Source organism: Pan paniscus, chromosome 6 (assembly GCF_029289425.2).
Source record: "Pan paniscus chromosome 6, NHGRI_mPanPan1-v2.0_pri, whole genome shotgun sequence".
Lineage (NCBI taxonomy): Eukaryota > Metazoa > Chordata > Mammalia > Primates > Hominidae > Pan > Pan paniscus.
In genome coordinates this window covers 88,854,234-88,882,171 of record NC_073255.2, presented here as the reverse complement: position 1 = coordinate 88,882,171, position 27,938 = coordinate 88,854,234, and the positions used below count along the sequence as shown (strand labels likewise).

Sequence of the window (27,938 nt, the reverse complement as noted above, 5' to 3'; positions counted from 1 at the left end):
GCCACCATGCCCAGCTAATATTTGTATTTTTAGTAGAGACAGGGTTTCACCATCTAGGCCAGGCTGGTCTTGAACTCCTGACCTCGTGATCCACCCGTCTTGGCCTCCCAAAGTGCTGGGATTACAGGTGTGAGCCATCACGCCCGGACTTTTGTTTTATTTTTTGAGACGACGTTTCACTCTTGCTGCCCACGCTGGAGTGCAATGGCACGATCTCAGCTCACTGCAACCTCCTCCTCCCAGGTTCAAGCGATTATCCTGCCTCAGCCTCTCGAGTAGCTGGGATTACAGACACCCAACACCAAACGCAGCTAACTTATTGTATTTTTAGTAGAGATGGGATGTCACCATGTTGGCCAGGATGGTCTTCAACCCCTGACCTCTAATGATCCACCTGAATTGGTTTCCCAAAATGTTGGGATTACAGGCACAAGCCACTGCGCCCAGCCCCTCCCATACCTCTTTTGGTCAAGGCAGCACAATTCAGAAGAATCTTGCCAGGGAAGACTGGTAAATGGACGTCGACGTGATGCCTATGGCTCCTGGTGGATTTAGATACCTCCTGGTGCTTATTGATATCTTTACCAGTTGCACGGGGGCTTTTCCATGCCAGACTGAAAACGCAGGAGATCAATGATCAACCTTCAACTATTTACTAGCAGAAGACTGAGGGGACTGTGCGGTCACCAATACCTCCTATTGCACTTGGATAAACACCTCCCAGGAAATACAGATGAATAGAAAGGACATAGTCAAACAAGCAGAATGGCTGCATTCCTTCAACCAGAAGGGCCATTAGTCTGTTTTCACACTGCTATAAAGAACTATGAGAAACTGGGTAATTTATGAAGAAAAGAGGTTTAATTGACTCACAGTTCTGCAGGCTGTACAGGAAGCATGGCTGGGGAGGCCTCAGGAAACTGACAATCATGGCAGAAGGCGAAGGGGAAGCAGGCACGTCTGGCCATGTTGGAGCAGGAGAGACAGAGAGAGTGAAGTGGGAGGGCTGCACGCTTTTAAACAACCAGATCCCACAAGCGCTCACTCAATATCACGAGAACGGCAAGGGGGAAGTCGGCCCCCATGAGCCAATCACCTCCCACCAGCTCCCTCCCACAACACTGGGAATTACAATTTGACATGAGATTTGGGTGTGGATACAGAGCTGAACCATGTCAAGGGTAGTTCAACCGCTGAGATTGATTGATTGATTGATTGACTGAGATGGAGTCCTGCTCTGTTACCTAGGCTGGAGTGCAGTGGCACAATCTCGGCTCACTGCAACCTCCGCCTCCCGGGTTCAAGCGATTCTCCTGCCTCAGCCTCCCGAGTAGCTGGGACTACAGCACATGCCACCATGCCTAGCTAATTTTTGTATTTTTAGTAGAGACAGGGCTTCACCATGTTTGCCAGGCTGGTCTTGAACTCCTGACCTCGTGATCACCCTGCCTCGGCTTTTCTTTTGCTGGAATTACAGGCGTGAGCCACTGCACCCGGCCAACAACTGAGATTTAGAAGGCAGTCGAGTCCACTATACCGCACCTCACCTGGTTTCTTCCTCTGTTGGGGCCCCTCGTGGCCACTGTTCTGTTACTTTTTGGTCCTATTTATTTAAATGGATGGTGAGCTGTTTGTCCTCCAGGCTCCAACACTTCCACCTTCAGCTTGTATTACAACAATACCAGCCTTTCAAGCTACTCCGGGTGACCCCAGAACTCATTTGAACTCAGAAGCCCAAGAGTTTCATTCCTTTCACTTTAGGGGACTCAGTGCCCTGCTCAGCATGAAGTCGAAGCAGAAGCATGACCTCCATCCCTAATCCCTCAAGAATGAGGAGTGGAAGGTGTTGGCAGGAGGGTGGGGGTGAGGTTTGTAGATCTGTAACTGCATCAGACCAAATCTGGTTCAACTTTTTTTTTTTTTTTTTTGACGGAGTTTCACTCTTGTCACCCAGGCTGGAGTGCAATGGTATGAACTCAGCTCACTGCAACCTCCACCTCCTAGGTTCAAGTGATTCTGCTGCCTCAGCCTCCAGATAGCTGGGATTATAAGGGTGTACCACCACACCTGGCTAATATTTATATGTTTAGTAGAGACGGGGTTTTACCATTTTGGCCAGGCTGGTCTTGAAGTCCTGACCTCCACCTGCCTTGGCCTCCCAAAGTGCTGGGATTACAGGCGTGAGTCACTGCACCCGGCTCAGTTCAACTTTTATGTAATGAGGTTGTCAGTTGTTTTTCAATTGCCATGGACCCACAGGTTGAAGGGCATGTACCCTGTGCATGCCCAGGGTAACCAAGCATGCAACCACGGAGTGGAAACTAAAAGCTCGGCCTGAAGAGCTGAGACTGATTTAAGAACTGGACACTCCATGGCAGGAGCCAGGATCCAATCAGATTGAGTTTTGCTGTCACCCCATGGCAGGATCCAGTCAGATCACACCTCCCAGCATTACTTTATTGCAAGATCCAATCAAATCACAACTCATTACCCTATGCTTATAAAACCTGACATAGCCCCCAGCTGGGTAAGGGAGATTTGAGTATTTCTTCCTGCGTTCTTGCTAGCTGACTTACAAAAAAGCTTTAAAAAAAAGGCCACGCGTGGTGGCTCATGCCTGTAATCCCAGCACTTTGGGAGGCTGAGGCAGGCAGATCACTTGAGGTCAGGGGTGCAAGACCAGCCTGGCCAGCATGGTGAAACCCTATCTCTACTAAAAATACAAAAATTAGCTGGTCATGGTGACACATACCTATAATCCCAGCTACTTGGGAGACTGAGGCAGGAGAATCACTTGAACCCAGGAGGTAGAGGTTGCAGTGAGCCAAGATCACACCACTGCACTCCAGCCTGGCCGACAGAGTGAGAAGACTCTGTCTAAAAACAGAACAGTTAAAATTAGCACCAAATGCTTTACGAGTAAAAAAAGTTTTTAGCTGCATATGTTTAAGTAACTTTTTAGATTGTAAAAAATACACATACAAAATGGAAAGGCACAAAGAAGAGAGCAAAAAGTGCATGAGATCTCACATCCAAGGATAACCGCTGAGAACATGAAAGTGCTGACTCTTCCAGCCTTTATACTATACACATTTAGGCCGTTGTTTTGTTTTTATAAAACCGTAATCATATAATACAGATAGTTTTATAATCTGGTTTTTAAACACAACAATTACATAACATTTAGCTGTTTCTTTTGCATTCAGATTCATAAGGGTTCCAGTAACTCATTTATCAGAAAACCAAGAGAAACAGTCTCATTAAAATATAAGTACATAAGGCAGGCATGGTGGCTCACGCCTATAATCCCAGCACTTTGAGAGGCCGAGGTGGGCGGATCACCTGAGGTCAGGAATTCGAGACCAGCCTGGCCAGCCTGGACCACACGGTGAAACCCCGTCTCTGCTAAAAATACAAAAATGAGCCAGGTGTGGTGGTGCGCGCCTGTAATCCCAGCTATTCAGAAGGCTGAGGCAGGTGAATCGCTTAAACTCGGGAGGTGGAGGTTGCAGTGAATCGAGATCGTGCCACTGCACTCCAGCCAGGGCGCCAAAGTGAGACTCCATCTCAAAAAAAGATAAAAATTAAAAATAAAAAAAATATACATATATTTATATATATTTTTCCAGACAGTGTCTTACTCTGTCTCCCAGTCTGAAATACAGTGGCGCAATCATAGCTCACTGCAGCCTCAAGTTTCTGGGCTCAAGTGAATCTCCCACTTCAGCTTCCCAAGTAGCTGGAACTACAGGTGGATGCCACCATGCCCAGTCAATTTTTTTTTTAATTTTTCATAGAAACAGAGTCTCACTATGTTGCCCAGTCCTAATAAACACTATGTGATGAAAAGAAAAAAGTAAATCACCCTAAAGTTAAGTCTTTAATGTTAAGTCTTTAACGAGAAATGCAAATAAAGCATTTCTCAATAGATTATGGCAAGAGAATCAACTGAAGAATAAACATCTTTAGTAAATCTTTTGCTCATGTGCATTAACCAATACTCTTGAAAACCAAGATTAATTTACTGTACCTTCTTAATATTCCTTTGAAATTCCTTATGGCGCACAGGTAGTGCAGAAAATAACTGCTTCACGCTGACTGTGGTCCCTCTGGGGTGGGGGTAGGGGGTTTTCTGGATGATTTTCCCATCGTGATCAAACACCAGTCGAGTCCCAACCTTCACCGATGCGTGGCAGGTAGAAATGGTGACATCGCTGTGAGAGAATACCAGGCGTGGTGTGCTCAGTGAGAGACCCGTGATGTTGAGCATTGACTATGCTTTTCTTCACTTGCTTTTCTCTCAAAACTTTGTTAAAAAGCTGATGATCCCTCTGAGATAACCAAGATCTAAACGGTTGAGGAGTCATCATAAAATCTAAGGTTTGGCACCTAAAAGACAGTGAGACAGAGAGCACTAAACATACTTTGTTTTGATAAAAGCTTTGATTTCATTTTTCAGGTTGAATTGTAAAACCATAAATGATCTCAAGGTTTATTTATTCACAAATAGAGATTTGTTTTGTTATTACTCTTCAAATAAAATTGTTTTAAAGAATTTTTTAAAGAATTAAAAAATTTTTTTAAATTTTTAAAGAATCCAAGAGATATTATAATTAAAATGTATATGTAGGGCAGGGTGCAGTGGCTCATGCCTGTAATTCCAGCACTTTGGGAGGCCGAGGAGCGCAGATCACTTGAGGCCTGGAGTTCCAGACCAGCCTGGGCAACATGGCAAAACCCCATCTCTACTAAAAATACAAAAATTAGCCAGGAGTGGTGGTGCACGCTATAGTCCCAGCTCTTCAGGAGGCTGAGGCACGAGAATCACTTGAACCTGGGAGGCAGAGATTGCAGTGAGCTGAGACTGTGCCACTGCACTCCAGCCTGGGTGACAGAGTGAGACTCTGTCTAAAAAAAAAAATATATATCTATATATATACACACACACACACACATATATACACACACACATATGTGTATATATATACACACACGTATATATACACACACATATATGTATATATATACACACATATATGTATATATATACACATATCTATATGTATATATATACACACATATATGTATATATATACGCACATCTATATGTGTATATATATTTAAATATAATTATAAAAATTTAGTATCTGGGCTATAATTAAATAGTGCTTTGGTGAAATGTTTCCCTAAAATTTGATGATGAAAAGCAATGGTAACTGTCATTTATTACCTATATGTTATGTTAAAATTGAGAAGTTACTGTTCTAATAAGGGTAACCATTTTTTTTAACAATACTATTTGCTTCATTTCATTCATTTATTTCCCACATTTCAGAAGTACTAGGACTTAGATTGGCAGTGAGACAAAACAGAATTCAGAAGCTAGAAGCTGAGATACCGAGATAGAAAACTGTAAATAATAACGATTCCAATTAACTTTCTGAGAGGTTTTTCTAAGGGGTCAAGTGAATGGATAAAAACATTGTATCACCTCAGTGCACACAGTGAGCTCAGAGCTTCCCCCTGAAAGCCGAAAGTTTCAACCTCAGTTAGGTCGGCAAACTCTTGAATCTAACATGTGTGATGTTTCAGAGCTGAAAGAGACTGTAAAGTAAGGACTAAGATACCTCAAGTGCTAAAACAACGGATATACATGATATCTAGTAACTGGCTGAAAAAACTGTTTTTGCGTTTCCCAAGACAGTGTTACTCAAAATTCTGAGACATGTGGCCCAATTATTTTATAATAGAATTAGAAAAAGTCAACTTACTTAAGCCTTCAAAGTTTTCTTCTTCTACCCCACATCCATTGTCTGAAACTTCAATGAGATCCACTCCATAGTCCTTAAGCTTTAGATCTAGAAAGTTTAAATATTTATGTATTTATTAAAAATGGACCCATGCTAGAATGGCATGAACCCGGGGGGCGGAGCTTGCAGTGAGCTGAGATCGCGCCACTGCACTCCAGCCTGGGAGACAGTGAGACTCCGTCTCAAAAAGAAAAAAAAAAAAAAAAAAAAATGGACCCATGCTATAAGCTTTTATATTGATATTATTTATAACATATGCAAATTGAAGAGTCATAACTATACCTTTAGTTAAAAGTACGAGTATCATTTTGTATATTTCATTTTTATAAAGCCCTTTCTGGCCATTTACTAGCCCAGATTAAATAGTTTAGCTTTTTCTTTCCTCTTTTTTTTTTTTTTTTTTTTTTGTCCATAGGCTAGTCAAATGAAGCAGTTGGAGTGGAGAAGGAACAAAAAAATCTGTAACTGGTTGTGATCAATTAGTGGTTAACACCGTTGCACTTTGACCAGCCTTTTCTTTTGAAAGAAATAATTTTAACATACCCAGTAAGGAGAAAGAGGGGCAGGCACGGTTGTTCATTCCTGTAATCCCAGCACTTTGGGAGGCCAAAGTGAGCAGATCACCTGAGGTCAGGAGTTCCAGACTAGCCTGACCAACGTGGAGAAACCCTGTCTCTACTAAAAATACAAAATTAGCCAGGTGTGGTGGTGCATGCCTGTAATCCCAGCTGCTCGTAAGGCTGAGGCAGAATTGCTTGAACCCGGGAGGCGGAGGTTGCGGTGAGCCGAGATCGTGCCATTGCACTATAGCCTGGGCAAGAAGAGCGAAACTCCATTTCAAAAAAAAAAAAAAAAAAAAAAGACAACTGGTTCTGGAATCAGACTTCCTGGATCCTATTTTATTAGCTTTATAATCCCAAAAAAAGGAAACTTCCTGTTCCTTAATTTCCTCATCTGTAAAATGAAGATAATAAGTTCTATCTCATAAAGTTACTCAGCTGATTAATAATTTTTTAGGTTTATTTTATTTTGTTATTTTGTTATTTTTTTTCTTGTTTTTTTTTTTTTGAGATGGAGTTTTGCTCTTGTCACCAAAGCTGGAATGCAGTGGCATGATCTGATCTTGGCTCACTGCAACCTCCACCTCCGAGGTTCAAGCAATTCTCCTCCCTCAGCCTCCCGAGGAGCTGAGATTACAGCCATGCACCATCACATCTGGCTAATTTTTGTATTTTTAGTAGAGACAGGGTTTTACCATGTTGGTTAGGCTGGTCTTGAACTCCTGACCTCAAATGATCAGCCCTGCTCTGCCTCCCAAAGTGCTGGGATTATAGATGTGAGCCACTACTCCATGCCTATTTTATTTTTATTGAGACAGAGTCTTGCTCTGTCCCAGGCTGGTGTGCAGTGGCACGATCTCGGCTCACTGCAACCTCTGCCTCCCGGGTTCAAGCCATTCTCATGCCTCAGCCTCCCAAGTAGCTGGGATTACAGGCTTCTGCCACCAGGTCTGGCTAATTTTTATATTTTTAGTAGAGACAGAGTTTCACCATTTTGGACAGGCTGGTCTCAAACTGCTGACCTCAGGTATCCACCCACCTTGGCCTCCCAAAGTGCTGGGATTACAGGTGTGAGCCACCACACCTGGCCTGCTTTATTTTTTTAATAGAGATGAGGTCTCACCATGTTGGCCAGGTTGGTCTTGAACTCTGGCCTCAAGCAATCCCCCCACCTTGGCCTCTCAAAGGGCTAGGATTACAGGCGTGAAACACCACGCCCAGCTATTCTGCAAATTAAATGAGATATTTCTGTGCAATTCTTAGCATAACACCTGCCTGGCACACCATAAGAACACAATAAAAGCTGTTGTTAGTATTATTACTACCTAGCTAAGTACTAGGCACATAATAGGTGCTAACTTTAACTTAAAAATAATAATTTATTACTACATCAACACTTGATAGTCTTATTTCAATAACAAATGTTTCTTGACTACAACAACACACACTAATCATTTCTTGTGGCTTAAAACTCTCCCAAACTTACCAATATTAGTGGCACCAGCATCCAGACTGTTTTCTACTAACTCCTTCACTGCAGTGCTTAGACTCAGTACCACTGGCCCAGAGCAAATCTGATGGACTGACTTCCGATCAATAGGTTTGATGGCCTTAGCAGGTTCTGTACTAAAGAAATGGTACAAGAAACAAAGCAAGTATTCAGCTATATATTTTCATCCTGATTTTAACTGTGGGAAATGACTCAACACTGTAAATAGTTTATGGGTCTAATCTGTTCATTTATTATATTAACAAATACATTTATTATATCCAGAAATAGAAACACTGTTTTACAATCCTTAAATATGTACCCAAAATACTTCTGGATAGACACTTCAAATTCAACAGATCCTTACTATCTAGGATCCACATGGAGAAAACATACATTGTATCTCTCAAATTACCAAAATCTTTGGCAACAATGGTGTCTTCTCTCTTGAAAACTGAAAGCATGGCCTGGTGGGGTGGCTCATGCCTGTAATCCCAGCACTTTGGGAGGCAGAGGCAGGCGGATCACTTGAGGTCAGGAGTTGGAGACCATCCTGGCCAACATGGTGAAACCCTGTCTCTACTAAAAATACAAAAAATTAGGCAGGCATCATGGGGGGCGCCTATAAACCCAGCTACTCAGGAGGCTGAGGAAGGAGAATCGCTTGAACCTGAGAGATAGTGGTTGCAGTGAGCGAGATCATACCAGTGCACACCAGCCTGGGTGACAGAACAAGACTCTGTCTCCAAAAAACAAACAAACAAACAAACAAAAAACTCACAACAATTCTCTAATGGCGAGGGAGTAAATAAGTGACCGATAATGCTGGAGAAAGAGGAAGTGACTGGGTCCCCAGTACAGGTTAGAATGAAAAAATCCCTACCAATGTAAATCAAATGTAAAATCAACAAAAGAGTTCATGTATGTGGTATGTGTGTGGGAAGGAAAGTGATATTTGGGGGTTGGGAGGTGTTACTGAGGGTACCGAGTACATATAAACAACTCTTTAGTTACTCCCAAAGGTCTGGGATGAGTGTTTTTTAACATGTGATAATCTACTAACTTACCTGGACTATGTTGACATGGAAATTCACCTTCCATTATCCACGGCTCCTCTCCCTGCTCCACTTCCTTCACCTCCACTCCATGATGATGTTTGGCTTGGTGATAATCATACCCTATTAATGGGAAAAGAAGAAGGACTTGGGCAAGCTGCTTGGCTTCAGAATCTCCAAAGTACAAGATGTTGCCACCTCATAAGCTGCATAACAGAAGTGCTCCATTTTTTTACCTTATCAAAGTTAGAACCTTTCAATGAAGAATAATATAAACACTCCAGCTAGTGCCCACAAGGAATTAAATGGTGTCATCACTTATTTCTTCAAACTCAAGGATAAAACCCCATTCAACTGAGAGCATTCAGAAAGCAAGCTATCCTCACCCACAGAAACTAGATGGCTGTAGTTCTCCAACATCACATCCCCGTATGCTATCTTCTCATCAGGGTCCAGTTGCTGCCACTCCTCCTGGGTGAAATCCACAGCCACATCTTTGAATGACACTGGCCCCTGTAATGGCAACATGATCAGAATTGGGAGATATGGAAAAGGGATAGGGGGTTATCATTTTACAAAGTTCACTCGTAAAGTTAACCATGAACATTGTATACCTTATTTTATGTTACAGATTATGGAAGGGAAATCATATTGGAAATCATACAGGAAACATATATCCTTTGGGGATATATATATATAAAATATATATTACCCCACAAAAATAAAAACCCAAAACACAACTGAACTCCTATTTTGCAACTGAACTGAGTTTTGGGGATATGAGATGAGTGAAACACCATGCCTGCTCTCAGAAAGCAGACAACCTAATAAGGAGATAAACATGTAAACAAACACAAGCATTTTACTCCTTGTCACTTCTTTTAGTCTTCTTCGCTGCCAGGCCCTCCCCTTCTCCGGGACCTCTTCATGTTGGAGTGCCCACCACTCAGTTCCTGGTCTTCTTCTTCCTAACTCACTGCTCTGGGGCTCTCACCTAGTTTCAGCTCCTTGTTCTTTTGTCTTTTTTATTCTCATAGCCAGTGGCCTCTGGCTATCTGCATGGCTGAGTTTTATCTCAAACATCTCAATCTCACAGCAATAAATATTCGTTAAATGAATGAATGCCCAAAGCTGCTTTTAGAGTAATGCAGACAAGGTGCAGAATGATTTAACAAAAGAGGATCAAATTATTTTAACTTTATGCCATCAGATTAGGCTTCACAGACTCAGTTAACTTGAAGTCCTTAAAGATGAATTGTGTATTCTATGGGATGAAGGGGAAGAAGAACATGATGAGGTGTAAAAGTACCAATGGCAAACATGAAGCAGCTTCAATTTTTAAGAGGTTGGGGCTGGGCATGGTGGCTCATGCCTATAATCCTAGCACTTTGGGAGGCCGAGATGGGAAGATCGTTTGAGCTCAGGAGTTCGAGACCAGGTTGGGCAACATAGTAAGAACCTTATCTCTGCTAAAAATAAAATTTTTTTTAAAAATTGGCTGGGCATCATGGCACATGCCTGTAGTTCCAGCTACTTGGGAGGCTAAGGCAGGAGGATGGCTTGAGCCTGGGAGGTCAAGGCTACAGTGAGCTGTGAATGCAACACTGCACTCCAGCCTAGGCAACAGAGCGAGATCTTGTCTCAAGAAAAAAAAAAAACAGAAAAATGCAAAGCTCCTGGGCTCCAGCAATCCACCTGCCTTGGCCTCCCAAAGTATTGGGATTACAGGCTTGAGCCAGCATACCCCGCCCAAACTTGCAGTTTAGAAAAAGGAAGTGCCCAGTAAGCATGTTGCATTATCCTGTTATGTATAAAGAACATGTCAACAAGGGGTTCAAACCCAGTGATACAGCTAGGACCATGTAGATCCCAAGAGATAGCAGAGGCAGAGCCGCTAGGCTGGTGGGCTGAGAAACTAAAGCAGAACATCCAAGCTTATCCACAGGCAGGCCACAGGAGCTGATAAAATCACCGAGAGAGAGTAATAACTTTCTGGGTTAAGTTAGTCCAGAAGGCAAGGCGGTGGTAGGGGTTAGAAGACTGATCGACTAATAAATAACATAAAATTACATGTCAATGCCACTTACATCAATACAAATACCCAAAATGAAACATAACCAAACAAAATCCAGTACCAGATTAAAAACATAATATACAACAGACAAATAGGACTTATTCCAATAATATAGACTACTTTAATATTTGGAAATCTATTAATATGATAAGCCACTATAACACAGCAAAGAAGAAAAATCTTGTATCCATGAAGATACTTGAAAAAGCTTGACAGAAAAAGCTGATTTAAAAAAACAAACTAAAGAAAATAGAAACTGATGGATACTTCATTAACATCAATATTATATACACAAATATAAATATTACACCCTAATATGCCATAGTACATATGATATGTGACATATGTATTTCAATTACACACAAGCACATATATACAGTTTGCGTGTATACACACACACACACACACACACACACACACATACTCTTATGCCTCAGTCTTCTCGGTCCGAAAGTCAGGATTTTACTTAACAGGGAAAAACTACGTATCTTCCCACTAAGATCAAGAACAAGGTATTAATAAAATGCTCATTATCTACAATTAGAGAAGAGAAAACAATTAGAGGAATATAACTAAGAAAAAGTAAAAGTGCTTGGGCACGGTGGCTCACGCCTGTAATCCCAACACTTTGGAAGGCCGAGGTGGGCAGATCACCTGAGGTCAGGAGTTCAAGACCAGCCTGGTCAACATGGTGAAACCCCATCTCTACTAAAAATCCAAAAACAACAACAAAATTAGTTGTAGTATTAAGGTCAACTTAATAATACAGAGATACCAGTTTCCCTAAATTACTTTATAAATATGCAATCCCAATAAAAATACCAAAAAGCTTTTTCCTGGAACTAGATAAGCTGACACTACAGTTCATATGAGGTGGAAGAAAATCAAAAACAGCTCAGGGAAAAAAAAATTTGGACATGGATAAAACTGGATCCAGGCCAGGTGTGGTGGCTCATGCCTGTAATCCCAGCACTCTGGAAAGCTGAGGCAGAAGGATTGCTTGAGGCCAGGAGCTTGAGACCAGCCTTGGCAACATAGCAAGACCCTGTCTCTACAAAGAAAAATATATATATATTAGAAAAAACATATAGACAGAGACATGAGGACCTCTGCCCTCAGGTGTGATAAATTAACAAGTACTGGATATACCCTCCAACCTGAAACAGCACACACCAAAGAACAACAAAATCAAAAACAGAAAGAAAAATAAAACAAGAACATATATGAAGCAATGATTTGTTTTTTTGTTTTTGTTTTTGTTTTTTGTTTTTTGAGATGAAGTCTCGCTCTTGTCTTCCAGGCTGGGGTGCAATGGCACAATCTTGGCTCATTGCAACCTCTGTCTCCCGGGTTCCAGCAATTCTTCTGCCTCAGCCTCCCCAGTAGCTGGGATTACAGGCGTGCACCAGCATGCCCGGCTAATTTTTATATTTTTAGTAGAGATGGGGTTTCACCATGTTGGCGAGGCTGGTCTTGAACTCCTGACCTCGTGATCCGCCCGCCTTAGCCTTGTTGTTGTTGTTGCTGTGATTACAGGTATGAGCCACCACGCCTGGGCTGAAGCAGTGGTTTTCAAGGCACTGATTATCAGGCAGTAGAGTTATCTATGAGTGATGGGAAATAAACAAGGTGAACCTATCAACTTCTGCCTTGAGCGTTTCCAGGCCATGGAGCAGGGAAGAAGAACCGAGGCAGATGTGACGAGAAAGAGTTGTGGGATGGGAAAATGGGCAGGAAATTACAACCCATAAGGAAGAAAAGAATCAGTCCATCAAAACTGGCCCAGAATTGACACAGAGTTCACAACCGGCACAGAGCACTGAGAGAGTTCATCGTTCTATTCCAAATGTTCAAAAAAATCAAGACAGGCAAGATGTAAAAAAGACCCACGCTAACCTTCTACAGATAGTACAATATCTGAGATGAAAATTATACTGGAAAAGATGAACAGCATCGTGGAAAAAAGAGATTAGTGAATATAAAGACAGCAACAGAAGTTACATAAAATGAAACAGAGAAAAAAGAATTAAAAGCAAATAAAGAGCAACAGTGTGCTGTGGGAAAATTTCAAGTGGCCTAATATACAGGCAACAAGAATCAATGGAGGGGAGGTGGCGGGTACATGAAGAGATAATGATAAAAATGTTCCCCAAGTGATGACACTACAAACCCAAGATCCAAGAAGTTCAATGATCCCCAAAACAGAAACATGAAAAAAAGATACCATGACATATTGCAATCAAATTGTCCAAAACTAGTGATAAAAAGTTTAAAACAATAAGGGGGGAAGAAAAAAAGACATGTTATATATAGGGGAACAAACATGAGTATGAGATCAGATTTCTCTTAGAAAAAAATGTAAGCAGGAAGACAACAGAGAAACATATTTAAAGCACTGTGGAGAAAAATCCAGCAAAAACAACTTTAAAAGCAAACACACAATGAAGACATTTGCAGACATATAATAATTCATCATCAACTAGAAGAAATGTTAAAGAAAGTCCTTCAGGCAGAAGTAAAATGACAGCAAATAAAAATTTAGATTTACACAAAGGAATGAAGAGTACCAGAAATGGTAACTGTGTATTTTCTCTCATTACTTAAATCTCTTTAAAAGATACCTGGGCCAAGTGTGGTGGCTCACACTTGTAATCCCAGCACTTTGGGTGGCTGAGGCAGATGGGTGACCTGAGGTCAGGAGTTCGAGACCAGCCTGGCCAACATGGCAAAACCTCGTCTCTACTAAAAATACAAAAATTAGCCGGGTGTGATGGTGGGTGTCTGTAATCCCAGCTACCCAGGAGGCTGAGGCAGGAGAATCACTTGAACCCGGGAGACAGAGGTTGCAGTGGGCCAAGATAGCACCCCTGCACTCCAGCCTGGGGGACAGAGTGAGACCCTGTCTCAAAATAAATAAATAAATAAATAAATAAATAAATAAATAAATACAGTTTAATTAACAACAACGTAGTAGATGGTGTGTGGCACTGATACCACCTGTAAAAATAAAATGAACAACGGTGTAAAGACCAAGAGGAGAGAAATGGAAGTGTCCTATTGTAAGTTTCTCTTATTCTAAGAAAAATGGATATTACTTAAGAATAAACTATGACAATTAAACTTGCATACTATAAATTCTAACTCACTAAAATAACAAAACAGTGTGATAGCTAAAAAGCCAACAAAAGATATAAAGTAGAATCATAAAAAATTCTCAACTAATCAAAAGGAAGGAAGACAAACAGAGACATTTTAAAAAGAAACAAAGAAGATGAGACTAAAAGAAAGCAAAGACAACGGACTATAACCTAACTCGTTTTATCAATAATCACATTACATGTAAATGGTTTATACATCCCCAATTATGAGACAGAAATAGACTGATGAAAACAAGCAAGATCCAAATTTTGCTGCCTGTAAGAAATAATACTTTAGATATAAAGATGCAAATAGGTTAAAAGTAAAAGGATGGAATAAGATATACCATGCATGTATTACTCAAAAGAATGCTACATAAATAACAAAGTACATTTCACAGCCTGGAATATTAGCAGGGATAAGGAAGGCCATTTTACAAAGTGGTTAATTAATCAACAGGACGTAATAACCTTGAACATTTATGTATCTAACATAACACATAAAACAAAAAGTGGTAAAATTGCAAAGAGAAACAGAACCACAACTGCAGCAGATTTCAATCCCCTCTCCCCCACAATTGATACAAGTGGGCACACAATCCACAAGGATATAGTACACCTGAACAACACAACCAACCAACTTGATCTCATTAACACTTATCAAACACTCCACCCAACCAGAGCAGAACAAGCCATCTTCTCAGGCATGCACAGGATTTTCCCAAGACAGATCCTGTTCTGAGCCATAAATTTAAGAGGTTCCATGTAGCATTCCAGACAAAAATTCACAGTCTAAATCTAATCATGAAGAAAGATCAGGGAAACCTAAATTTAAAGACTTCTATAAAATCACTGGCCTGTATTCTTCAAATGTTATAATGGCACTGAGGAACAAATCCGTATTAAACAGACTTAAAAAGCATGAAAACTAAAGGCAATTAACAGTCCTAGACTGAATCTTCTACCAAAAATTAAAAATTGCTATAAAGGAAATTATTGGGAAATTGGCAAAACTGGAAAATGAACTATAGTTTAGATAAAAGTATTAAATCAATGATAAATTTCCTGAATTCAATTACTGTGCTATGGATATTTAATAGAATATTCTTGATTTTATGAGCTATAATCTAAAACTTTATAGGGTAAAGAGGCATGACACATTATACCCACTCTCAAATAGTTCAGAATATATATATATATATAAATATATATATACACATACGTATATAGGCATATAAATGATTAATGTGGGAAAATGTTAAGAATGAAGTATCTGAACAAAAGGAAGTATCTGGGATTTCTTTGTAAAATCCTTGCAATTTTTCTGAAAATCTGAAATGATTTCAAAATAAAATGCTAAATAGAAAATAATGCTATCAAATATATATGTATATATTTGCTATTAAAAACATATATGTATATATTTCCTATCATATATATCAAATATATTTCAAAACGACTCAGAAACCAACTTAAAGGGATTCTGTCTGGCCAAAGATGGAACCACTTAATTTTCAAAAAGAATCACAACTTCTATGTACTGAAATATTTACTATCTGTTTAAACCCATGAGCTCATGATGGTAACAAAACAAAATACCCTCCTGCTTAAAAGCCTACTCAATATTTTAGAAACTGTCTTTCCTGCATGAATTACATAAACAAATAGAGAATAGAAATTTATCTTTAGAAAAGTATTCTAGGCCAGCCGTGGTGGCTCATGCCTATAATCCCAACACTGGGAGGTTAAAGAAGAGGATCACTTGAGCCCAGTTCAAGACCAGCCTGGGCAACATAGAGAAACCTGTCTCTACTAAAAATTAAAAAATCCGCTGGGCATTGTGGCATATGACTATACTCCCAGCTACTTGGGAGGCTGAAGTGGGAGGATCACTTGAGCACAGGAGTTTGAGGCTGCAGTGAGCCATAAACGTGCCAGCCTGGGCGACAGAGTGAGACTCTGTCTCCAAGAAAAGAAAAGAAAAGTATTTTAGCCTTTTTTTTTTTTTTTTTTTTGCGATGGTGTCTCGCTCTGTCACCCAGGCTGGACTGCAGTGATGCAATCTCGGCTCACTGCAACCTCCGCCTTCCAGGTTCAAGCGATTCTCCTGCCTCAGCCTCCCAAGTAGCTGGGATTACAGATGTACACCCCCACGCCCAGCTCATTTTTTCTGTATTTTTAGTAGAGACGGATTTAAACATGTTGGACAGGCTGGTCTCGAACTTCTGACCTCTGGTGATCTGTCTGCCTCTGCTTCTTAAAGTGGTAGGATTACAGGCATGAGCCACCGCACCTGGTTTGCCAATTTTTTGACAATGTATCAATAACATTTACGATGGGCACGGCCTCACTGTAGTGTGTCTAGACAAGGTGGCCGGAAGAGAGAGAAATATGCAAACCAGGCTTGAAGATGAGTTAAATCAGAGCTTTTCATTCCACAAAAGAGAAATTTTAATGGGGTCAGAACATTGATCTTCTAATATTTGAAAGCCTGTTAACTAGGAGAGAGAGAGCAAACTATTTTGTTGTAGGAGGACCCACCCAGCTCTGACGGTTTAAAGCGTCATGAATGCGAATTTGAACTCCAGAAAAGCAGAGCTTCCTAACAATGGGACTTCCACAGCAATGGGATCTGCTTCCTCTTTCAGTTTGTGCCTTTTCTATGAGCGCGAGACTCCTAGGAAAACAGCAGCCCATTAGGAAAACGTGTGGGAACTCACTCGCGGGTTCTTTATTTTTTTTGAGATGGAGTTTTGCTCTTGTTGCCCAGGCTGGAGCACAATGGTGCAATCTTGGCTCCCTGCAACCTGCGCACTATGAGTTCAAGTGATTCTCCAGCGCCCTCTCCTGAGTAGCTGCGATTACAGGCATCCACCACCATGCCTGGCTAATTTTTTGTATTTTTAGTAGAGATGGGGTTTCACCATGTTGTCCAGGCTGGTCTCAAACTCCTGACCTCAAGTGATCCACCCACTTTGGCCTCCCAAAGTGCTGGGATTACAGGCGTGAGCCACTGAGCCCAGCCGGGAACCCACAGGTTTTTTGGATGGTCTCTGAATGTCATGTAACTCTTTTATTTTTTATTAAAAAAATTTTTTTTGACACAATATCTTGCTGTGTTGCCCAGACTGGAGTGCAGGGGCAAGATCATGGCTCACTGCAGCTTCTAACTCCTGGGCTCAAGTGATCTTCCTGTCACATGAGTCTCCCAAGTAGTTGGAACACAGGTGCCAGCCACCACACCTGGGTAATTTGGTTTGGTTTGGTTTTTTTAGAGATGGGCTCTTGCTATGTTGCCTATACTGGTCTTGAACTGCTGGCCTCAGGCAATCTTCCTCCCTTGGCCACCCAAAGTGCTGGGATTACAAGCATGAGCCACTGTGCACAGCTGAAATTTTTGACTTAGTCTTTTTGTACATGTGATATTTTATTCATAGAATCCATAAATGGAAGGGAAATTTCTGAGTTCAGAGCAATACATATGATACAAAACTTGATATACAGACTAGAGTTTCTTAGCCGAACTGGAGGGTCTGGCTTAGGTAATCCATGGATTCCCTGAAATTGGGGACACCATTGGAAATATGTGTGAGCTCAGGGGCAGTTTCCTATGATTTTTAGGCCTCAAAATGTCTCTTGGACTCAAAATTGCCTTAGGGCAGAGGACGTGTGTACCCCCAGTACAGAATCTCGGACAGTGAATGTGAGTAAACATTCGGCAGAAAAGCTCTGCCAAACTGAGTGCTCTCATGTGACTTTTTCATCAAGTCAGTATTCCTGGGATCTCTTGTACATGATAATCTCACTCTTGTACATGATAATCTCACTCTTGTACATGATAATCTCACTCTTGTACATGATAATCTCACTCTTGTACATGATAATCTCACTCTTATAAGGTTTCATCGTTTCTGCTTACCCTAGTTTTCTTTCCCACTCTGTTCCCTCTCCCACCAGACTGGACTCTGAAATGGGCATGTACAGAGACGAAGAGACCCCAACATGCTTCAGGCTTTGAGTGGAGAGGACAAAGCCTCTGCTGGGACAGGGAACAGAGGGATGTGGAGTCCCTGAAGATGCTTTTGGACAATGGTCTGAGGTTGGGACAGTGGCAGGAGATACCATTCACCCAGGATCTCCAGGACAAGAGATCAGAATGGCAGTTACAAGTGTTTTTTTTCAAACTGGTTGCCAGGTTGGCATGAGCCATGACATCAGAGATTCCGACCTTCCTGATTGGAGGGACCGGACTCCGTGGTGCCTGGAGATCAGTTGGACAACAGTATCTTCTCAGAGCTGTTCTCCACTCCTGACTTCTCCTAGGCTTGAGAATTGATAACATACTCTTCTGGATCCGAGCAGTGTCCAGAAGAAGGCCATGGACAGAACGGAGACTAGGTTCCGTAAGAGGGGACAGATTACGGCAAAGATCATGACCAGCCATCAACCGCACCCCCAGAATGAGCAGAGTCCCCAGCAGAGCACCTCGGGGTACCCCCTCCAGGAGGTGGTGGATGATGAAGCGTTGGGACCATCAGGTGAGGGGACTGGTGGAAGAAGAGGTGGGATAGGATTGACTAAGACGAAGGAAGGGGGCCGGGTGCGGTGGCTCATGCCTGTAACCCCAGCACTTTGGGAGGCCAAGGTGGGTGGATCACCTGAGGTCAGGAGTTGAAGGCCAGCCTGGCCAATATGGTGAAACCTCATCTCTACTAAAAGTATAAAAATTAGCCAAGTGGTAGTGGTGCACACCTGTAATCCCAGCTACTCAGGAGGCTGAGACAGGAGAATCACTTGAGACTGGGAGGAAGAGGTTGCAGTGAGCTGAGATCACACTACTGCACTCCAGAAAAAAGAAAAGAAAAGAAGGGTCAGCGGTCAGGAAGGAGAACCTGAGGAGGCTGTGTGGGAAGAATGGAGAAATTCAGGCTGGGTGCGGTGGCTCACACCTGTAATCCCAGAACTTTGGGAGGCCAAGGCAGGCGGATCACTTGAGGCCAGGAGTTTGAGACCAGCCTGGCCAACATGGTGAAACCCTGTCTCTACTAAAAGTACAAAATTGAGCTGGGCATTATGGCAGGCACCTGTAATCCCAGCTACCTGAGAGGCTGAGGCAGAAGAATAAATGGAATCCAGGAGATGGATGTTGCGGTGAGCTGAGATTGCACCACTACACGCCAGCCTGGGTGACAAAGCAAGATTCTGTGTCAAAACAAAACAAAACAAAAAAGGAGGGACTCAGAGAGCCAGGGACCAGGGAAGGACATGAAGCAGTGTTCGGAGGACAGAGAGAGAGAAGAATGGGGAGGGGAAGGAGCGGCACATGGGGTTGAGCAGAGGAGAAACTCAGAAAGATGGCTTAGAGAAGAAAGCAGTCTGCAAGTCTGGGGAGGATGGAGAGTGGTTTGGGGTTTTGGGTCGGGGTCTAAGGTGATCAGATGCAGAAGCATTACACGGTGGCCTGGTTTCTTTACTCAGCCCCTGGGGTAGATCCCAGCCCCCCATGTAGGTCCCTTGGCTGGAAAAGGAAGAGGGAGTGGTCAGATGAATCTGCGGAGGAGCCGGAGAAGGAGCTCGCCCCTGAGCCTGAGGAGACCTGGGTAGTGGAGACGATGTGTGGGCTCACGATGAAGCTGAAGCAACAGCAAGTGTCACCCTTCCTCCCTGAGCACCACAAGGACTTCAACAGTCAGCTTGGTAGGAGGACACCCCAGAGAGCACCTCCAATCCTGTTCTTTCTAAAAAGAGGAAACTTCCAATAACCACACTTTTCCAATGGGAAAGATACGCCCCCAGTGGGTGAGCTCTCCACGCAGGAGGACTCAGAAGTGATCACTCATGAGGGACACTTAGGAGACGATAGAGGACTAGGCTAGACTTGATAAAGTTTGGCGCTTGGGATGAGAAAGCTTGGTTTCGGGCCAGGTGCAGTGGCTCACGCCTGAGATCCTAGCACGTTGGGAGGCTGAGGCAAGAGGATTGCTTGAACTCAGGACTTTGAGGCTGCAGTGAGCTATGACTGCACCACTGCACTCCAGCCTGGGTGACAGAGCAAAACCCTGTGTCAAAAGAAAAACGAAGGCCGCGTGTGGTAGCTCATGCCTGTAATCCCACTACTTTGGGAGGCTGAGATGGGTGGATCACTTGAGGTCAGTTGTTCGAGACCAACCAGACCAATATAGCGAAACCTCATTTATACTAACAATACAAAAATTAGCCAGGCATGCCTGTTATCCCAGCTACTCAGGAGGCTGAGACAGGATAATCGCTTGAACCCAGGTGGAAGAGGTTGCTTTGAGCCAAGTTAGCGCCACTGCATTCCATTCTGGGTGAGAGAGTAAGACGCTGTCTCAAAAAAAAAAAAAAAAAAGAAGGAAGGAAGGGCCCAGAAGTCAGGAAGGAGCATGTGAGGAGGGTGTGTGGGAAGAATGGAGGTACTGAGGCAGGGTGCAGTGGCTCACACCTGTAATCCCAGCACTTTGGGAGGCCAGGCAGGCAGATCACTTGAGGCCAGGAGCTGGAGACCAGCCTGGCCAACATGGTGAAACCCTGTCTCTTCTAGAAGCACAAAAATGAGCTGGGCGTTCTGGTGGGCACCTGTAATCCCAGCTACTTGGGAGGCTTAGGCAGGAGAATCACTGGAACCCAGGAGGCAGAGGTTGCAGTGAGCCAAGATCGCACCACTACACTCCAGCCTACGCCACAAAGGAAGACTGTTTCTCAACAACAACAACAACAACAACAAAAAAAAAAAAAAAAAAAAGGGACTCAGAGAGCCAGGGACCAGGGAAGGATATGAGGAAGTGTTCTGAGGACAGAGAAACGGGAGAATGGGGAGGAGAAGGAGCGGCACATGGAGCTCAGCAGAGGAGACAGACAGAAGGAAAGATGGCTTGGAGAAGCCAGCAGTCTGCGAGGCTGGGGAGGATGGAGAGTGGTTTGGGGTTTTGGGTCGGGCTCTAGTGTGATCAACTGCAGAAGCATTACACCGTGGCCTGGTTTCTTTACTCAGCCCCTGGGGTAGATCCCAGCCCCCCGCATAGGTCCTTTTGCTGGAAAAGGAAGATGGAGTGGTGGGACGAATCTGAGGAGTCGGAGGAGGAGCTACGGAAGGTGCTCGCCCCTGAGCCTGAGGAGATCTGGGTGGCGGAGATGCTGTGTGGCCTCAAGATGAAGCTGAAGCGACGGCGAGTGTCGCTCGTGCTCCCTGAGCACCACGAGGCCTTCAACAGGCTGCTTGGTAGGAAGACACCCCAGAGAGCACCTCCAATCCTGTTCTTTCCAAAAACAGGAAACTTCCAATAACCACACTTTTCCAATGGGAAAAATATGCCCCAGTGGGTGAGCTCTCCATGTGGGAGGAATGTGAAGTGATCACTCATGAGGGACACTTAGGAGATGATAAAGGATTAGGTCAACTTGATAAAGGTCAGCGCTTGGGATAAGAAAGCTTGGTTTCGGGCCAGGCGCGGTGGCTCCCGCCTGAGATCCCAGCACGTTGGGAGGCTGAGGCAAGATGATTGCTTGAACTCAGGACTTTGAGGCTGCAGTGAGCTATGACTACACCACTGCACTCCAGCCTGGGTGACAGAGCAAAACCCTGTCTCAAAAGAAAAACCAAGGCTGGGCACAGTAGCTCATGCATGTAATCCCAGCTACTCGGGAGGCTGAGACAGGAGAATCGCTTAAACCCGGGAGGCAGAGGTTGCAGCGAGCCAAGATCAGGCCACTGCATTCCAGCCTGGCCCACAGAGCAAGACTCTGTCTCAAAATAAATTAATACATAAATAAAAATAAAAATCCAAGAAAAACAAAATCAATAAACAAAGAAAGTGGTTTCAGCTGTGCCCTCTGAAATTTAATGTCTCTTACTGACTTTTCTAAACCTAAGTGTCTCCATCCATAGTGGGGGATACCAAGGCCATGGTCACACCCTGATGTGACTGTCTCATGAGGAAATGATGGGAATTCCTTTATGACTCTGCAGTGGTCCCTCCGTGTCTGCTGGAGGGGGTCCTGGCTGATTCCCAGCTCTACATCCTGTAGATTCTCACACCCAGGGCCTCCTTTGGCCTCTTCTCAGGGGAGTCTCAGAGCAGGAGCCTCTCTCCCTTGCCCAGTGAAAGTCATTCTCCCCTCTCCCATCCACCTCACCCGCGGCCACAATCCTGAGACTTCCCCCCGGGAGGCACACTTCTCCTCGCTGCCCTGCTGCTCCCACGGAAACCCTGTCCTGCTTCTCACACTGACATCTGCTCTCTAATCACAGAGGATCCTGTCATTAAAAGATTCCTGGCCTGGGACAAAGATCTGAGGGTGTCGGACAAGGTAAGGTTGTTCTCCATGTAACTGTTCCTGTTCCAACGCATGGCTGGGGGACGGCGCAGCTTCCAAACCCACAGTTCTCCCTCCACCACCTCCCACCAGATGCTCCTACAGTCTTTTTTTTTTTTTTTTTTTTTGTGAGACAGAGTCTTGCTCTGTTGCCCAGGCTGGAGGGCAGTGTCTCGATCTTGACTCACTGCAGCCGATGCCTCCCAGGTTCAAGCGATTCTCCTGCCTCAGCCTCCAAGCAGCTGGGATTACAGACATGAACCACCACGCCTGGCTAATTTTTGTGTTTTTAGTAGAAACGGGGTTTTGCCATGTTGGCCAGGTTGGTCCTGAACACCTGACCTCAGGCGATCCACCCGCCTTGGCCTCCCAAAGTGCTGAGATTATAGACGTCAGCCACTGTGCCCGACCAGCTCCCACAGTCTTGAGTCTTGGCACCCACAAATTTTTTTTTTGTGAGACAGAGTCTAGCTCTGCTCCCCAGGATGGAGTGCAGTGGCATGATCATAGCTCATTGCAGCCTCTAATTCCTGGGCTCAAGCAATCTTCTTTCCTCAGCCTCCTGAGGAGCTCGGAGTAGGCACATGCCACCATGCTCAACTAATTTTTGAAATGTTTGTAGAAACAGGGTCTCACTATGTTGCCCAGGTTGTTCTCCAACTGTTGGGCTCACATGATCCTCCTGTCTCCACCTCTCAAAGTACTGGGATCACAGGCTTGAGCCGCCACTCCTGGCTATTCTTGGTCTTTTTATGACTTGTCAGCATCTCCCTCAGGATTCTGCTGGTCTCTTGCAGAGTGAATGAGTGGCCCCTGCCTCTCCTATGGGTCCTTTGGGATCTGAGCTCTGGGCCACAGTCTGGCCACAGCCCTGAAGCTCCTGGCCCCTCTACTCTCAGCTCTTTGGGACAGTTCTCTGCCTGGCACACAAATGACCCTCCTGACACCAGCCGACCTAGACACACCCCCACCAAAGATACCATCGGAGCCCACCATCCTGGGAGCATCACCCAAAACCCTTCCTCTGGCTTCTTGGGTTTGCATCCGACCTTCGAATACCCCTCCATCCCGCAATTTCCAAATGAGTACAGTCACCCCAACACTGAGGTCCCTTCTCTGATGGGCAGCCCCTCCCCAGACCCTCATTCCCCCTCTCCACAATCTTCCTCTTCCAAGATGTGACCTCCCCCTCTCTGTGTTCCTTTCTCTCCATCAGTATCTCCTGGCTATGGTCATAGCGTATTTCAGCCGGGCCGGCTTCCCCTCCTGGCTATACCAACGCATTCATTTCTTCCTGGCTCTGTGAGTGGTTTGCTGCCTCCTATCCGTCAATATCCAATGCCCTGGGACAGCGGGGGAAGTGGGATTCCAGCCTTTCATTTATTCTTTCACCTATTTGTCCTCTTTACTCTGTGTACAAAAAAGAGAGGATTATACTATCATAGACTGTTGTTTCTAAACAGAAACTCAGGCTGGGCACAGTGGCATATGCCTGTAATCCCAGCGCTTTGGGAGGCCGAGGCAGGCGGATCACCTGAGGTCAGCAGTTCGAGACCAGCCTGGCCAACATGGCCAAACCCCGTCTCTACTAAAAATAGAAAAATTAGCTGGGCATGGTGGAGTGCATCTGTAATCCCAGCTACTCGGGAGGCTGAGGCAAGAGAACCCTTTGAACCCAGGAGGTGGAGGTTGCAGTAAGCTAAGGTCGAGCCACTGCACTCCAGCCTGGGTGACAGAGTGAGACTTTTTCTCAAAAAAAAAAAAAAGCCAAAAAAACAAACTCCAATGCCAGTGTACAAATAAAAGAATAAAACAAAAGGAACCATAAACCGCTCCTAAGGGGAAAAGAAAAGGAGTGGAGGAGCGGACATGCCACTTCCTCCAGCAAGCAGACGTTTCTGGTTCTTCTCTCTCTCTCCTTCCCACATCAACCACAAACGCCATCGACCTCCTCTGGGTTCCCATGACAGAGGCCACAGTTCAGGTCCCCCTCGCATCACTCGAATCCACTGTCAAATGCTCCCCGCTGGGGTCTCCTGGAGTCTCTCCCCAAGCCAGGGGGCTTCCTAGTGCAGCCTGAACATCTTTCCAAAGCACGACAACCTCACTGCCCACCTGAACAACTTCCTTAGCTGATGCCTTTCTCTATCGAGGCCAGGGTCCACAGTGTCAATTCTACCCTCTCTACAATCTCTACAAGCACACTGGCTCGCCATCTTGGTATTTCCTGGCTCGGCTTCACTGCTCCTTCCAAATGCCCTCCACTCGACTTTGTGTTTGTGTTTTCTGTCTGGGTGTCCCGCACACATGTGGCTCTGAAGGGAAGGACCCATTCCTTGAAGTCAGTTCACCCCACAGCCTCTGTGATGCCTTCCCTCATCTTCCAACTTCTGCATGCCCGTAGCTCTCTAGTTACATCCTGGACACTGGGATTAGGTCATCTGCCTTGATTACTCCCAGTCCCATTAGACTAGATGCCTGTAGAAGGCAGGGTCCTGGCAAAATATCAATGTATTCAATTGCTTTTATTTTTTTGAGACAGACTTGCCCTGTCCCCCAAGCTGGAGTGCAGTGGTGAGATCATAGCTCACCGCAGCCTCCATATCCTGGGCTCAAGCGATCCTCCCACCTCAGCTTCTTTATTAGCTCCGACTACAGGGCTGTGCCACCACACCTGGACAGTTTGTTTGTTTGTTTGTTTGTTTCTTGAGACAGAGTCTTGCTTTGCCTCTCAGGCTGGAATGGAGTGGCCCAATCTCAACTCACTGCAACCTCCGCCTCCTGGGTTCACACAATTCTTATGCTTCAGCCTCCTGAGTAGCTAGGCCTAACGGGTGTGCCACCGCACCAGGCTGATTTTTGTATTTTTAGTAGAGATGGGGTTTCTCCGTGTTGACCAGGCTGGTCTCCAACTCCTGGTCTCAAGCGATCCACCTGCTTCAGCCTTCTAAAGTGCTGGGATTACAGGCATGAGCCACCGCGTCTGGCATATTTCTTCTATTTTTAATAGAGACGAGGGTCTTGCTATGTTGCCCAGGCCCGTCTCAAACTCCTGGCCTCAAGTGATCCTCCTGCTTTGGCCTCCCAATGTGCTGGGATTCCAGGCATAAGCCACCACTCTCAGCCACCAGTTGGGTTTTTGTCTCCATCCTGAAGGAGTGGGAGACGCCCTTGATCGGTCTCTGTCCAGCAGAGCCCTCCTGAGGAAGGCATGGCTCTCTGCAGGGTGGGTGCCAGTCCTGAGCTAGGGACGGTCCCTTACCTTCCTCTCTGGGAAGCTGACCTCAGCCGGAGGCCTCTCCTGGTGGTGCCCCTGAGCAGCAACCTGATTTCTGTCCTCAGCTACCTGGCCAATGACATGGAGGAGGACGATGAGGACTCCAAAGAAAACATCTTCCACTTCCTGTATGGGAAGACCCGCTCTCGCATACCCTTGCTCCGTAAGCGTTGGTTCCAGTTAGGCCGTTCCATGAACCCGAGGGCCAGGAAGAACCGCTCTCGCATACCCTTGCTCCGTAAGCGTCGGTTCCAGTTACGCCGTTGCATGAACCCGAGGGCCAGGAAGAACCGCTCTCAGATAGTCCTGTTCCAGAAACGTCGGTTCCACTTCTTCTGTTCCATGAGCGGCAGGGCTTGGGTTTCCCCGGAGGAGTTGGAGGAGGTGAGTGGGGCCTGGGGAGGTGGAGGAGGTGGGGAGGAATTGGGTGGGCTGGAGGATGGATGAGGGGAGAGAGGGGTAACCTGGCGAGTCCCCGTCTTCTCAAAGGGCCTTTGTTTTTCCAGATCCAGGCTTATGACCCAGAGCACTGGGTGTGGGCGCGAGATCGCGCTCGCCTTTCCTAGAGCTCCAGGGACCGTGGAGGCCTGAGGTCATCGGCCTGAGAGAAGGTACATCTGCATCCTCCGGGGTAAAGGCAGAATATTGGGGTCTATTTCGGACATCCGAAGAACCCAATTGCTTGATCCGGCTTCAAGCCTGGGCAACGTGGCGAGATCCCCTCTCCACAAAAATACAAAAATTAGCCAGGCGATGTGGGACGCATCTCTACTCCCAACTACTCAGGAGGCTGAGGCGGGAGGATCGCTGGAGCCTGGAAGGTCGGGGCCGCACGGAGCCCTGATCCTGCCACTGCACTCCAGTCTGGGCGACAGAGTGAGACCCTGCCTCAAAAATAATCATAAATACTGAGTTTGGGGAGGTTCATTATGATTGACGCACTTGAGTTACCGATTTGGGTCGAGGGTTCAGTGAAGCTTTGGTTTACCTCTTGTGCAGCTAACCACATTGAGCACAGAGCATGAGACTTCATCATGAGGAGGTAGGATTAAGGATTAGGCTTCTGGACTCGTGGTTCCTGATGTTGTCACATTACAAACACATCTAGCATGGTTACAAGTCTGGATCTTAAGTGACACAAAAGGCCCCAGCTGTGATGAAGTCCAAAGCCACATTCTCTGAGGGTGCCCTACTCCCTGGGCAGACCCACCCAAAGTCCTTGCTATGAAGCAGATCACTGGGGCTGACCTTGGGTGTATTAAGTGAGTTTTGGAGTCGTGGTCACCAAAGTGTGAGTTTCACAGTTGAACACGATGGTTCAGAAGCAGGGTATAGAATGAAAGGCAGCAGATAAAATTGCATTTCTCAATTGCTCTGAACTCTAGACTTGACATGGGACGTGAATAACCTTCCTGTCTAGAGAGCTGCCTCCTTGAAGTGTGACATTGTCTCTCTCACTTCCAGAACACCGGACCCAGGGGAGATGTGGATTTTCAGCAGGAACTTTATTCCAATGCTAATGGCAGACACCAGGAAGGAGGAGAGGAACCATTTGTGCACATCATCTAGAAGAACCTGGACCATTCTTGATGGAGCTGAATACAGTGATCACGTTGTCCTCCTAGGAGCAGGGGTGGGGGGAGGGGGGTGGGGTCCTTCTAGGAGTCCTTGGAGAAAAGTAAGAAACCAGGAGTGTTTCCAGTTCCACCCTTTCCTGCGGTACCACCACCCTTTTTATATTGCTGAATTCCAACCTCCCTGGGGCGGAACCTGGAGGTCCTCTTTCTTACGGACTTGATTGCCACAGTCCAGGAGCATTTGAAGGCACAATGCAGGGGCTCAGATTGGCACAGAATTCTTTTGTGAAATATCAGTGCCACAGATTGTAACAGATAGCTTCATGCACACTCTGCATTTTATTGGTTTGTTTGGGAAATGTTGGCCATTGAATTATTCATAGATTTATTTCAAATAGTTTGGAAATTGTTGTACTTTTGAAAACATGCTGTTCCTGTAGTTTTTTGATGAGAGTTATAGTTGTTATATATACATAAAGATAATTTTCTTTTCATTTTTAAGAGACAATTCTTTTTATCCTAAATATTTTATTATCTTTAAATTTGTTTCTGTATTATTATATGTGCTCCTGAAGTGAGCACTCTTTTTATCTATGATACTTCCATAATAATCTCTTCTATTTAT

General features: G+C 44.7%; 2 protein-coding genes across 2 annotated transcripts; one reads left to right on the top strand and one right to left on the bottom strand.

Moving 5' to 3' along the window:
- Window positions 1-26: 26 nt before the first annotated feature.
- On the bottom strand, window positions 27-9,457 carry LOC117978386 (putative postmeiotic segregation increased 2-like protein 3). Its single transcript, XM_055115126.2, has 5 exons — window positions 9,301-9,457; window positions 8,927-9,037; window positions 7,857-7,991; window positions 5,772-5,858; window positions 27-4,389 (listed from the first exon to the last, which is right to left on the bottom strand). The coding sequence occupies exons 1-5, from the start codon at window positions 9,440-9,442 to the stop codon at window positions 4,376-4,378; spliced, it is 489 nt and encodes a 162-aa protein (XP_054971101.1). The 5' UTR covers window positions 9,443-9,457; the 3' UTR covers window positions 27-4,375.
- Window positions 9,458-9,473: 16 nt separating this feature from the next.
- LOC134730689 (putative speedy protein E21) lies at window positions 9,474-27,806 on the top strand. The gene is made up of 8 exons (XM_063605829.1): window positions 9,474-18,663; window positions 19,604-19,822; window positions 21,138-21,365; window positions 22,395-22,453; window positions 23,676-23,761; window positions 25,802-26,120; window positions 26,243-26,347; window positions 27,201-27,806. The coding sequence occupies exons 1-7, from the start codon at window positions 18,504-18,506 to the stop codon at window positions 26,300-26,302; spliced, it is 1,131 nt and encodes a 376-aa protein (XP_063461899.1). The 5' UTR covers window positions 9,474-18,503; the 3' UTR covers window positions 26,303-26,347; window positions 27,201-27,806.
- The last annotated feature ends 132 nt before the right edge of the window (window positions 27,807-27,938 follow it).